The following is a 15,534-nucleotide window of genomic DNA, read 5'->3' as shown; positions in this document are numbered from 1 at the left end:
GTTAGCGAGTTTATATGATTCATGGTACGGTTTTTATTGAAAACTATATCGACGCACGTTTGCTCGCTATCGAGTACGGTAAAATCGTATACTTTTTCGATAGCAAGAGCAACTCATGGTGGAGCTACTGTAGTCTGTACTTTCGATTGCTAGTAGAAAGGATAACTAACACGACTAGATCATTAAGGCTTAAGCGATTACTTGATTAACGACAACCCTACCCAAATATGAAAACATCATTATTTTCGTACTTCTAACGCAGGAATCAAACTTAGGACTTTCGAAGTCGGGAGCCAAGAACTATTGCACCAAATTGCAGTGCTTTCCTGGTTCATCACGGACTGCAATAAGAGCATACTATAATTTGGCTTGCATTGAAGAAATTGAAAAATTGTAGAGCAAATTCTTCATCTCCTCGCGTAGTTGGTGCATGATAAATGATAATGTTGTGGTATATTATTATTTATTCGTAAATCGTAATTATGAAACAGAATGTACACGTGTCTATCGTTCCGTCGACTGTTTTAGACGAACGACGTAAAATGAACCTTATGAGTTAGTATTAAGATCTAGATTATACGGTATAATTATATGGCGAGATATACTATAAATTTTCCACACTATTTACGATAATAGAGTCAATATTATAAGACAAATAGTTTAACACGTTGGTTTAATGTAATGAAACTGCATTGTATAAAAGAAACTAATCATTACCTAATATAACAAATAATAAGGAACTCAACATTTAGGACTTAGGCAGGCCTTAAAGGAGTAACGTGTTACAATACACTGTATTTAGGGACCCTTATTTAGGATAGTGTAAAAAGATTTATGGAGTAAGGCTCCCTTAATTACTTCGCCTACCCTGAAGACCGGGCTCTGAAAAAGTGTGGTGTAAACCGGCCGCCTATACGAGCGATTTTACTGTCAATACCACGTAATGCGTAATATTTTTGACCGTCTAGGCTTTATATTGAACATAGCGCGCCTTCAATCTAATTGTCAAATAAACTGTTCAATAAAATTGAAGCGTGACATTGGCAATAAAATTGCTCATCTAGGGGCCGGGCTTATATCGACTTTAATATTCTAATTTCTAGGCGAGTGAAAAAATTTCCTCTTCTGATTACGAAAACCTGGTTGGCGGTTGCCAAAGTGGAGCAAGTCTTATCAACCTATGCCAGTTAGCTTGCCCCTATCAGCTGTTGTATTTGTGTTACTTTCCCATTTTGTTTGCTAGTGACAAAAGTCAGAAGTGGACCGTTATAAAAACAATATAAGTTATAGGCTTCCAAAAAGTTTTGAAAATATTTTAGTAGAGTCAAGGAAAATGTTTTTTGACGAGGCTTTAACAACTGCTTCGCCGCATTAAATGTGTTTAAAAAGTATGCAAAAATGTCTAACGCTAACCTCATACAATTTTCAGTTTCTGTAGTAGGTGCTGCAAAAACCATTAATCCTGGTATTATAATGAACATGCTTGCGAGTCGCACTACCAATCAATCAATTTTCAAAATTCAATCACCTCCAAAGGATCGTTGTCTTTCTCTGTCAGTGAAAGATAGGCAGTGGCTTGTATTAACTTATTCGCTGTGTAATGTTTTATTGTCGTTATGTCCGTCCGTCTGTCTGTTCCTTGACAACCACGACTTACAACAAAATTAAGAAAAGCTTAAATATCATACCTCAAATATAATAAGCACGTACAGTCCGCACAGCAGTACACAGGAGTATATGACCCCAGTGGTCGGATCTATGGGGCTGACGGTATAACTCAGGGTTATGGGAGCAGCCTGGCTAGACGTAGACTGCATCCGTAGGACGAAGCTCCCGGTACCATTGGTTATGGGTTTGAGGTTTAGCCGAAGACTCCTCTGCTCACCAGTGTTGAAGTCCAACTCGTCGTCGTGTAGAAGCAGCGATTTCCGTTCCGATATCTGTATATTTAAAAGGTTTTATTATCTTGGAAGTGTCGTCATGCTTTGGTATTGATTTGGTGTGATTCGTTGCGTTTAAAGTAAGAAAAGATAGGCAAGATCTAAAGTTTTATTCGAGTTTCTTAGGCAACGACCTTAGAAGAATATAATATACATCGGATAGCAACGAAGTTCGGAAACAAAATGTGTTAGGTTAAGTTAGGTTGGCCCGGCGCTTCTCACCGGCAGTCCCACATACCCCCGGAGTGCTTCAGCTTAACTGAGGCACACCCCCAACCCGGGGCACCCATAAAGGGTTTCCCCTGCGCACCACAAAAGTTAAGTAGGTTAGGTCCCATAAAGTTTTGATTTTGAACTATGCCCTCGAATTTACCAAACGCATCTCGACTACACTAAATCTAATAAAAGAAGGTTTTGCTTTTGCGGTGTTCATTGATGATCGACGGTTCACTTGCCATCAAGAGGGAATTTTTAAGGGGAAATAATAAAACGAGCGAAAAAAAAATTACTTCGCGACTCATGATGAACATACTGTTTTAATAACATGAGCGGTATTAATTTGACTAAGCGAAAAATAAACTAAACTAACGACTAATATTGATTTATAATAAAATCCAGAACGAGCTTACAAAATGTGGATTGCGATTAACCTATTTCAGATATTAAAAGTCTATCCGAGCGACTGTATTACTAAGTGAGCGACTGTAAATCGGCCATTCTCAGGTTTGGCATTATTTGCCTAATTACCGTTACCATTTTTTTTCTTCGCTAATTTGACTTAAACTCATTAAAATATGAAAGTAATGAAAGATACGAATACAATAATAAATTTGGCGTGGTACAGTTAATTAACGTTTTTTAGATATTAAGACTTAAATTTTTTATGGTGACGGTAATTAGACAAATGTAAAATTTTATGTAACGGTAATTAGAAAGCATTATAATTATATCTAAAACATCATAGAAAAACACTGAATAATAAGTTGGACATGTATAATTGTCACAAAAGGGGTAGAATTAACGATGTCCTATACAACCATAACCTGCCAATAGTAAAAAATAGACACTTTCAAATAAAATCTGAAAAATGAGAAAATAACAACAAACATTGTTTTAATCGGTAGATATTTATTAAGATCCAGGTACGATGAACCTAAAAATAATTATATTCTAAATCTCTTTCGACAGAATAGCAACTCAACTGTAGCTCGTGAACAGCTTTTACAGCTCTATTTTTGTTTTCTCGTAATTTTACAAGTTCATCTCTATTTATGAACACTTATTTCTCGATTTTTTTCAATTTTTTCGACGTTTCCAAGGAACAAGCCTTCTTTTCTCCAATTTCTTCTCTGGTCATTCCCATCCAAAAAAAATGGAAATAATTTTATGAATACTCAGCATATAGATATCTAAATATTATATATATCACAAAGGGACTAACTGACATAGTGATGTATCAATGCACAGCCCAAACCACTGGACGGATTGGGCTAAAATTTGGCATGCAGGTAGATGTTATGACGTAGGCATCCGCTAAGAAAGTTTTTTTATCAATTCTACCCCCAAAGGGCTATGAAACTTTGTAAATTCTAATAATAATAATAATAACCATTTATTTCGGATCACAGGAAATCCATAGTGTTAGTAGAAAGTACAATTAAAATTTAAATTATGTTAGTACATTACATTACAATTCTTATAGTATAAAATTATTTATTATGAATGGTAAGGCATTGAAACTATTAATGAAACTTAATCTCTATCTAACATGCACCTCTATCCAATGCCTTATCAAACCATCAAAACTGTCAGGTACCCTTAGAATCATAGACATAATATATAGCATTATAGGTTTATGCTTAGAATCATAGACATAATATATACGAATGCTGTTATGACTACTTCTGACACGCTGCATCAATGACGCCACTCGTTTCCTTAGTATGGCGTTACAGCCATCAGTGCGCATTTCGGCAAACATACCTGAGGCACTACAGTACCTCGGATGTCCTAACAGCATTCTAAAGATATTATTGTGCTGAACACGAAGAGCATTTATCGCACGCTGGGTGTAGCTCACCCATAGATTGCATGTGTAAAAGGACTGACAGTAAGCTTTAAATAAAGTCACTTTCACCTCTGTAGAGCATCTTGCAAATTTACGAGCTATCATGTTCCCACGTACGGCCAACGCCCTTCGCTCCCTCTCAATGTCTATTTCGTCAGCAAGCGTGTCAGTTACCTAATGACCCAGGTATTTGAATTTATTGACTATAGCAAGTGGAACTTCATTTAGAAACACGGGTGGTATTGTGCTAACTTTGTGTTCACGGGGCTGAAAAACAAGAAGTTCACTTTTCTTAGAGTTATACTCAGGTATAACTTCCTTGGGCCTCAACATACGCTTCACACTTGCCTAGCAGTTTTCTGAGGCCACTGATCGAGGGACTGAGCAACACCATGTCATCAGCATAACTAATGTTGTTCAGCATTACTCCGTCAATGGAACAACCGACATTAGTGCTGCTCAGCTCCTCGATCAGCTTATTTACGTAAAGGTTGAACAGACGAGGAGATGTTAATCCACCTTGTCGAACTGTACACCTTAATTTATACTGTTACGTGCTAGGGTTCGAGGATTTGGAGAGAAAGACCTGGTGACTCTCTTGAAGACTTTATTAACACTGCACTAAACACTAGGTCACAACACTTAGCACTAAGTCCAAATACTAATCACTAGGTCCAATCACTAAGTACTATCACTGTCCTAGGTCGTAGCCAAGTCGCAGGTTTCACTGGTTCACTCACTATTGATCACTTGTTATCGCCTCGAAGATCGCTCAGATCGAACTGACTCGCCGGGCCTGCCTGCGGCTTTTTATATGGCGAGACGAATTCCAGAAAGTTCCCGATTCACGTAAACAAGTAAACAACCGTAGGAAATTTCTAGGAGGCTCGAGCATGTACCACAATAAAAGTAAACAACTAAACACGTAAACACGCAAACAAATAAACGGTAAACACGTAAACAAACATATGTACTTACATACTCGAACCTTCTAGAAAGGTCCAAGGTGAGGTGCGCAAGTGCGCACCTCATGCCATCTAGTATTGAGTAGGGGATTTATGTTGCCAGTGCTCCCTCGGTAAGTTTCGCTGGTTTGTCGCTAGATGGCACCACGTGTCCTTATACCATGTACCGTAACACTACTCCCCTCTTAGAGATGCTCGTCCCGAGCATCATTGTTACTGCCATAGTAACGCGCCAGACGGACTATGTGTACCACTTCGAATGTCCCTCTTGGTTGCTTTTGAATCCTGTAAGTCACATCATTCAATCGGGTAACCACTTTGTATGGGCCGTCCCACTTGGTCTGCAACTTTGGAGATTTGCCTTTTCGGCAAGTTGGGTTATGCAGCCACACCAGTGACCCTTCTTCGAAGCCGCTCGTGTTCGATTTCCGATCGTATCTGGTCTTCATGTTCTCACTTGACTGTAACCCATTTTCCCGAACCATGGCGTGTATATAGCGCATATTTTCCCTTAAATCGCAGACATATTCTTGTACGGTCTTCGGTTCCTCCGGTGACCCTCCTGTCAAGAGGTCTACTGGTACTTGCAGCTCTCTACCGTAATTGACATACGCCGGGGTAGCTTTTAAGCTCTCATGCTCGGCGGTACGGTACGACAGAAGGAAGAGCGGTATATACTTGTCCCAGTCCTTTTGTTTGTCATCTACCAATTTCGCCAAATGCCTCTCAAGGGTCTGGTTAAATCTCTCAACCATTCCATCAGACTGTGGATGGTACGCGGTGGTCCTCGTTTTATGCATTCCCAAAATTCTGCACACTTCCTGGAAGACCTGCGATTCGAAATTCCTGCCCTGATCAGAATGGATTTCCAGAGGCACACCAAACCGAGATATCACTTCTTCGACTAATTTAGAAGCGACTGTTGTAGCTTCTTGGTTTGGTATGAACACTTCGGGCCATTTGGTGAAGTAATCCATGACGACCATAAAATACTTGTTTCCCGATTCCGTCACGGGAAATGGCCCAGCTACGTCAACTGCAATTTGTTCCCACGGCTCCGGGTCTGTGGTCCCTTCACTGCAGCGCAAGTAGTGCATTTGCGGCACCAATCCTGTACATCATCTCGACAATGCAACCAGTAGAATCGTTCTCGCACTTTTGTTAACGTCCTCTTAACACCTAGATGACCTCCTGATACGCCATCGTGTGTTTCACGGAGAACATCCGGTACTCTCGTTCTTCGGACAACTATCTGAAGATGGAACTCTCTGCCGTTAGTCTTCTCCCATTTCCGGTAAAGTATTCCGTTTTGAAGAATCAGACTGTCCCATTGCGCCTAGTACGCCTTAGTGACAGCGCCAGTGGGTGCAACCTCACTCCAGATTGGCTTTACGTCACCCCGTTTCTTCCATGTGATGATGTGTCGAAGGTCGTCATCTCTTTCTTGAGCCTCTCTCATAGCATCATTCTCCCATGGACCCAAAGGACTTGTTTTCGTTAACTTTAATGTTACTTCATTAGATTCCTAAATTACTTTCTAGATTGACATGATCAACATTCAATCTTATTTAAAAATCAAGTAGCAAAATAAGATTACGGTAATTAGAAAAGTTCGTTATCAAAGCTACGGTAAGTAGATACTCTCGTGCTTCATCGGCGGCACACTAACATTAACGACGTGGGACCGCTGATGGGCCGTGGAACACGCTAAGGAGAAGTGACCCGTGCACTTGTAATGTGCCAAATCCTGTTATTTATGGGTGGGCACCCGAAAACAGCATGCGTTACGGTAATTAGAACTTTTGATAGGACAAGCGATTATTTCATGATAACTATTTATAGACTGGGCCTATTGAGTCGATATTTTCCAATGCGATAACCAATGTTTATGAGCATTTAAAACGATGAATAGATCATGGTTAATATGTATGTTATAAAAATTACAAGCAAGTTTCGAGATCAAGTTGGCGTGGGGACACGTCACGGTAATGAGAAAAACATGATTTTTGAACACGACCTAAATTAATTTAGTCTGAATTACTTAAATTAGAAGAATGTGTTTAAGTTTGTAGCTAGTTACGGATGCTATCTACCGTTTAAAAATATTGCATACTTGAATAAGATAATATTACAGAGTATACAAGCCCCCGGACACTTAAATTTTGCTCTCCTGAGAATGGCCGAAATATACATAGCGGGCAGCTTCAATATTAAATATAGATTCAATTTTTCTAAGTGAGGTTATTTATTACGAGCTACTAAAAAGTTCACTTTGAGCAAACTTTTGTGAGCTGCTTTATTAATGATAATTGGTTACTGATATTCTATTTGAGGCTTTATATTTTATATTTTGATACGTGTTTTAATGAAAACTACATATTGTTAAGTGCGTGCGAATTCGAATGGGGCGGGCCGCTGGGCGACAAATCGTTGCAGTCAGGTGAGGCCCGTGAGTTGGGCTGCGGACCAATACGACTTTTTTGGGTTAGGTTAGATGGCTAAGGCGGCCGGGAGCGTAGCGCAGCGAAGCTCCCGCCTTAGCCATCGTGGTTATTTTTTTTTGTGAACCACCCAGAAGTAGGAGCCACGCATAGTGGAGCTCCGTCGACTCATAATTGAAGCCAGTTGTTTTTTTAACCCTCGACAAAAAAGAGGGGTGTTATTTTGGTATAGGTCGCCATCAAAATTTTTACCCATTTCTTTGACGTTCCGTTAAGGATTATAATTTGTGTAATTTATTAATGATTTTTATATATAAACGGGGTTTACTCCCCCCTCCCCTTCCCCCCCCCTTCTCCCCTTCCCCCTAAATCTTGGGCATGATTCTAAACGATCTCCTTCACCGTTATATAATTTAAGTTCCTACAAATATAACAATATATATTTTGGGATCATCAAATCAAAGTATGAAATCCTTTCTATCTCTGTTAGCTACCACTTTTTTCGCATATAAAAATTTTTGTTCCTCTTATCCAAATGAAGCTACTCACAAAAAATTTGCTTGATAGTAATAAAAAAAATTGTTCTAGGGATCCCTGATTAAAAGTGTTTCATCAAATAGTTATTTCATATTAATTTTTTTTGTTTTAATGTGAGCTCATTATACTCTGCTTATTAAAGTATTTTTCAAAATGGTTTTTGTATTCGAAACACTTCATCTATAATATATATAAAACTCAAAGGACTGACTGACTGATTGACATAGTGATCTATCAACGCACGGCCCAAACCACTGGACGGATCGGGCTGAAATTTGGCATGCAGGTAGATGTTATAATGTAGGCATCCGCTAAGAAAAGATTTTGATAAATTCTAACCCCAAAGGGTTCAAATAGTGGATGAAAGTTTGTATATAATAATACTTCTTAACGCGAGCGAAGCCGCGGGCAAAAGCTCGTTTAAGATAAAATGCCGCTCAGTATAAAAAATACATTTGCCAAATATTGAAAAAAAAATGCAGGACGTAATGTTGACACTCAAACAGATATTAGGTCGCTCAAATAGGAGCTGCTCATTTTAAATTTTAAGTAACTCAAATAAAGAATTTGTAAGTTGCTGTTCTGTTAATTTCTCGTCACTCACAGTCAGTCGCTCAAATAGTAATTCTATAACCCAAATTTAGTAATTTTGACACTTAAAACTGTAATTTACAGTCACTCGATTAAAGACGACCCATTTTTAAGTCACATCCTCTGACTCACAACTTTTCACTCATGTTTAATCGCATCCCGTAGCTTCTACCAATGACAACAAGATTCGGTTTTTAAGATCTTTAATCTTTATTATTCTCAATAACACATTGTGAGAACACCTATTATGAGAACATAACATTAACACTGTAATAAGTAAGTTCACAATCTTAGATGAATTATTGCACTCGCGCTCGCGCTACGACTAGATACCGTCGGAGTACTTGAAAAATGCGGCCAGAAATAATACGCCTCATCGGGCGTAACCGTGCCAGTCGCGCCACAAGCTTCGGTGAGGTAGATGTGTCGATAATTTTCGAAATTTTAAGTTACGTCCGTAGCAAAATGCCAATTTGCGTAGTGAGACTGTGCAATAATAACACTACAAGAAACAAGAAAGGTACTGGCATCACATAATATCAGTAAATATTATATAAATCGTCATAAACACAGAAAAATAATATAAACCTGAAAATTCGGATCGGAGTACCGCTTGATGTTCAGTGTTGCCAATTACCATAAACTAAAAATTCCCAAATTTGTGATTTTTATTTATTTATTTATTATATCTTATTTTTTTATATATACATAGTGGATGAGTGGAGCAGCGCATTAAAATCTCTAGCTAGGGTAGCTGGTTCGAATCCCGCCAACGGAACAAAACGTTTTCAAAGTTCCTGGATCATGAATATTGTGTATTAATAAATATGAATTATGAGTATCATATTATAATAAAAATCTTAAATACAGTTTATATTTTATGTAAGTACACAATACAGTAACAAATGAGAAAACAAATTTAACATTTGCTTTTTTATGACTCATTCTTAACTTTCGTTAAGCTTCCTACCATTGTTTTTGTATTGTTTTCTCATCAATATTGTACTGTATTACAATATTGATGAGAAAACAATACAAATTGTGTGTTGTATTATATTTCGTTGACCTAAACAACGTTGTTATTTTATCGCATTATTTTCGAATGGACTTTATTCCAATGGTAAAGTTTATCTGGTGATTGAAAAATCAGCACTTACTATACAATAATAATAAATTACAAGACCACAGCAACTAATTTTTCCCCATTGATTGGGCACCAGTCACGTATCTGGCAACCCGATTATCTACGCACACAACAATATTTGTGCATTGTTTTACACACACTACAATATTGAGGTGCCGCATTCGGGAATCTGTGTTTTCTATACAGCGCGGTATCTAGTCGAGCGCGCGCGCGAGACCAATCATTCATCTAAGTTCACAATATAGTATAAATTATAGATTTATAACGTTAAATAGTACCTAAGATTTATTTAATTTTTATTATTTGCCAATTACCAGTATTGTTCCAACAGTCCTTACCTCTGTTTCTGAGACATTAGTCCCATACGTGTTGTCCGCCCAGAACTCCAACCAGAACATAATTTTGGGGGAGTCCTGGACCTCCGTAACGTTCAGTTTCTTCTCCCCCTGCTCGGTGAGGAAGGGACCGGAGATCTTCGTCAGGATCGTCAGCTGATCATCGGATATGTTGAGGAGGTAATCTAGAAGAAGGTGAAATCTGAGTATGTTTAATTACATGTAGGTACATAAAATTCTAGTGTCACAGTGATTGTGCGCGAACTCCTTCAAAACGGCTCAACCGATTTTAATGAAATTATGTTTGTACTATCAGAGAAGTTGATTCCTAGGCAGATAGGGGATCTACGTAGTTTCGTCGCGTCAAAACCAGTCGACAGATCACAATCATTGAATTGACATGATCCGACCAAATGACGTTGGTCTGTCAACTGCCCAGGAAATCTAGTAATCAATTTCCGAGGAGAAATAATTCACTGGGCTCATTTCTTTTGCGATTTTGATGCTTTGACCCCTTGCCTACTTAACGCGAATACTTGACGTAGTTATCCAATAATGCTATGTCAAGAATATCTGCAATTTTTGGGGTGGTACTATTCGTGTATTTAGGGTGTGATGAGGACCATGCCTTGTAAATCGCAGTGTGAGGATGTTATAGAAACAAATAATAGTACTCTAGCAAGCTCTACCTAGAGAATAACCGCCATACTCAGAGACATTTAATCATGATTAACCTTCAATTTAATGAGGAGTTTGACAGATAATGTATGGGGCTTATGTCAAAATTTTGATTTAATTACAATTAAGTAATTAATGTTCCACTCTGAGTGCAGCAGAGCGGCAGTAAGTACTATTTTCATCCGTCTTAGCTGTTCCTTCCATTATAAAACAAGTCGAAGCAGAAATCTAACATCGGGCGCAAATATCTAGAAGTAGCGATTTAAAAATAGTCACAAATTATTTACAAAGCAATGCAAAGTTAAATATAAACGAGCATTAAGTACGGTACAAACATCTAGGACGCCTAACACTGTTGACCTAAACGTACACCTAACTGGATTATAGGAGTCTAGATATTTCAGCTTCCGTTTTCAAACTAGGTATGGCCGTAGTTTGAAATCGGAAGTAGAAAAATAGAAAAACCACTATGTTGTTTGAAGAAAGTTTTTTTAGAGCGAGATTGTAGAGCTACTGAAGTATATAATAAATAATAATTAATAATAAATTATCTAATTTTATTTTTTAAGACTTTCGTTACTATTTCGTGCAATATACAGATTTACGCATTATATTAAAAATAATAATATTATTATATTTTTGTAGATATTTATAACATTCTTTGTCAGCATCATTATAATAGAGCCACAAAAAATACTACATTCTAAGATTTACTATTAGTGCAAGTATCACATTATTATACACTTGGTATGTGGATACCTACAACTCCTTGTAATGAGCTGTTGTCTGGTAAAAGTTATAACTCTAGAAAGATCGGTAGAGTTAAATTGAACACCTCTGAGAGACGGGCTTTCCCACTTTCCAGGTATTTATAATACCAGTGATCAAGACGCGCTCTCCCTCTTTCTCTCCTACGTAAAAGCCTATTTCTGTCGCACGTCTATAAACACAAGAGCGTCTGTATTACGAAATGTCAATGGCCACTACACAAACAGTCTATGTTTGTATCCAGTTAGGATTGAGGCAAACAATTTTCAATAGTAAAAATCTAAGTGCAGATTTGCAGAAATTATTATCACCTGCAAAGATTCATCTATTTCCCGGAAAAGTCAGCATAGATAGCTATATTGAAAATAATGTATTGAACGATTCATATTAAGCTTTTGGTCCACCGATGTTTATTGGATACGGTATCTCTTATTTTGCGAAAATAAAATAAAACTAAAAGTTTTAGGCAATAATAGTTTCGCTTGATAAATAGTAATCGCTTGATATTTCTATAACTCCAATCTTATCGACTTTATTACGTATTTGTATAATATATTTAAACAGATAGGTGCTGCATATCTCTGTATAACTATACATATATTTGTATAAGTATAATAATTATATGTATTGCATAACTGCGTCTTTAAGTTGCAAAACCTGTATGCTTCTATGAATCATCAAGCAAGTGCAACACGTTTGAGTGCACTCTGGTTTGTAGAGAATGCCATATAGGTATACTTATAAGTTAAATTATAAACTAGATGACCCGGTAAACTTCGTATCACTTCCGTTCTAATATAATAAACCTTCCTGGACTAGTACTATACTCCCTGAAACGCAGACTCGTCGACATATTGTGTATTCTGCCCTTCCTAACTTACGGTGCGCAAACTAGGCATTGACCGATTCGCAAAAGTCCCAACTCGGGGTATGCCAAAGAGCGATGGAGCGCAGTATGTTGGGAGTAAAACTAGTCGACAAAATAAGAAACACCACACTGCGCTCTCAAACAGGTATCAAGGATGTAGGAGCCAAGACGGAAAAACTAAAATGGGATTGGGCTGGCCATGTTAGCCGAATGCACCCCGACTGCCGCGCTGGGCAAAGTTAACAACTGAATGGGTACCCGAAGACGGACGACGCAACCGTGGCCGGCCAAGAAAGAGATGGCGCGATGAGCTGGAGGCATACCAGCCCGACTGGCCAACGGTGGCGTAGGAGCGAGAAAAATGGAAGACCCTGGGGGAGGCCTTTACCCAGCAGTGGGACAGCATAGGCTAATAAAAAAAAATACTATACTATACTGACTTTAGGGCTATACTTTAAAGAACTATAACGCATTAGAGTCATAGACTTAGGCCCAATTTCACTAATTACGGTTAAATTTAAGCTCGAATTAGGATCACGTTACCTCTTTCGTTTTTCATTTACTTATATGAAAAACGAAAGATAGGTAACCGTAACGTGATCCTAAATGACGGAGATGACATGACATTTTAACAAGCTGTTAACACACAGGGCCAGGCCACAACTCCTCCGCTAGATGGCGCCTGCCTGATAGCACACAGAAAAGTCGAGCTTTTACAAAAAAATCAAATTAATTAGATAATTTGTGAATTTTATAACAAAAAGTTAAAAAACTTAAAGGATACGTCCTAATACGTCAGTGATATTGTTATCTCAAAAATCTATCCAGTGAATTCCGACTAAATAGTGACTTAAACCTTCACTTAGTGCTACATCTTATAAGTGAAATAAACCAACAATTAGTGAACAGAAGTTGGAAACCACATTGGGACGTAAGGTCCGACGATTACAGTGAGTGATATTTATGTGTTTTAATGAACATCGAGTGATTTTTAAAGTTGTCGACAAAATAATTTTTTTAACTGGCCGTTGCGTTTGAACACCACATACAAACTGCTGTCATCTAGTGACATAATCTCGAACTACTACGGGGCCCACGATCTACGTAGTGATCTACAGGTCTCCATAATTCAACAATACATCACTAGGGGGCGCTTAATTTTTATCAATTGCACGATCTTTGACTAGAGGGCGCAACACGCACAATTTCTTGCCGCAGGAGGCTTGCAAGCGATTATCTTATCTCAAGACTCATCCCAACAATCATCTTACTTCCTGAGTGCTACGCAAACTCTCCTAGGTAATCGTGCAACGCACGGTCCGAATATAGACAAGACATAATAAGATTAAAGCGTCATAGCCCAACTGGCAGCTTTGTGGATCCACTTGGAATCTCAACCAATAACCCGGGTTCGATTCCGAGGTTCTCAAGAGATTTTTTTCAATATTATCTTTATTCTATCAACTCGAAGGCCAAAGCACTATTAGTCGAAATGGCCTCAAAGAATGTAAATAATAATTGCTCGGGCTGTCTCGCTGCAATCAAAAACCGCGACTTCCTGCAATGCCCCAAATGCAACTTGGTATACGACTTCGAATGTGCTGGAGTATCATCAAACGCTTTTCGTTCAATGACGAACGAACAAAAGCGCAATTGGAAATGCCCGAAATGTATATTAAAGAATCGGAAATGCGGTGACAACAGTAATACACCGGTACGGCTAACAAACACCACCACCTCTACCTGCTCCTCGGGTACGCATTTTGATTACGAAGAGTACTCTAACATAACATTGCGTGCGAAGAACTCCACTCCTAATGCCTCTACAACCTACGTCACCGAGGATCGTCTAAGAGATATTTTAAAACAGGAACTCGATAATTGCTTCAAGACAACTATACATGAACTGGTAACGAAGGAGTTAGTCAATATCAACAAGCAACTTTTAACCTTTCATGACTCCCTTTCTTTCTTCAACGAGACTTTCGAAAATCTCAAAAAAGATGCCGAACAAAAAGCAGTAATAATAAAAAAATTACAAACCGAAAACGCAAACTTGTTGTCAACTGTAAACGACCTATCAGAAAGACTTAGTAGTCTGGAACAAAACGCTCGTGAAAACAACGTTGAAATTAACGGAGTCCCGGAACGTAAAAATGAAAACTTACTTAAGACCTTTACACAGTTGACAAAATCGATAAACCAAGAGTTCTCACAAGAGGATGTAGTGAACATTACAAGGGTCGCTAAACTTAACCGCGATAACACACGGCCTCGCACCGTCATAGTTAAACTGAGATCTGTACGTGATCGAGATACGCTTCTAGCGGCTGTTGCGACATATAATAAAAAGAATCCCAAGAATAAGTTGAGCACATCCCACTTAGGCTTTGACGGTACCAGCACACCCGTATTTGTCGCGGAACACCTCTCGCCAGCAAATAAGTCTCTTCACGCTGCTGTTCGTAATAGAGCAAAAGAACTTAATTACAGATTCGTTTGGGTCCGAGCCGGCCGCATCTACACACGCAAGGACGAACATAGTCAAGCTCTACTAATACGCAATTCTGAAAGCCTAAAAAAGATGTCTTAACTCATAAGTTCTAAGTACCGTTAAACCACTAATAGTACTAATAGGTAACATCAATGTTGCTTGCAATTATTACATCTGATTTTAATATGGACATTTATTATCAAAATGTAAGAGGCCTTCGGACTAAAACTAATGAAGTCTATCTTAATATTCTACATTCTAATTATAAAATTATTGTATTTACTGAGACATGGCTGAATGCGGGAGTGTGTGCAAGCGAATTATTTAATGACGACTACGTCGTTTATCGCAGAGACCGCTGCTCTACTTCCAATAATAAGTCTGACGGAGGAGGAGTCCTAATAGCGGTATCGCGAGACATACAATCCGTTCGTATGAATGCTTGGGAAACAGACTGCGAGGACCTATGGGTCCAATTAAATGTGGAAATTAATAATACTCGAAAGAAACTCGCATTGTGCGCTGTGTACCTCCCGCCTCCAGTCAACCCATCAAGCTTATCAATGTTCTTGAATAGTGCCGGCAATGTTCTTAACCTTATGGATGATATTATTATGATTGGAGATTTTAACGTTGGTTTTATCGATTGGTCATGCGTTGGTGACTTCAATTATTTGATACCTAATAACTGCAATAATACTCTGG

The 15,534-nt window shown here is 38.4% G+C and overlaps 1 protein-coding gene across 3 annotated transcripts in view; it reads right to left on the bottom strand.

Moving 5' to 3' along the window:
* LOC121726837 (P protein-like) overlaps positions 1-15,534 on the bottom strand; it is a 64,651-nt gene that overhangs the window by 14,615 nt on the left and 34,502 nt on the right. For all 3 annotated transcript variants that reach the window (XM_042114408.1, XM_042114409.1, XM_042114407.1), the window contains exons 6-7: positions 10,025-10,206; positions 1,689-1,940 (exon numbers count right to left, since the gene is read on the bottom strand). In XM_042114408.1, coding sequence (XP_041970342.1) covers positions 1,689-1,940; positions 10,025-10,206 — 434 coding nt within the window. The remainder of the gene's footprint in view (positions 1-1,688; positions 1,941-10,024; positions 10,207-15,534) is intronic.

Source organism: Aricia agestis, chromosome 5 (genome assembly GCF_905147365.1).
Source record: "Aricia agestis chromosome 5, ilAriAges1.1, whole genome shotgun sequence".
NCBI classification, from domain to species: domain Eukaryota; kingdom Metazoa; phylum Arthropoda; class Insecta; order Lepidoptera; family Lycaenidae; genus Aricia; species Aricia agestis.
This window is presented reverse-complemented; position numbering and strand designations above follow the sequence as displayed.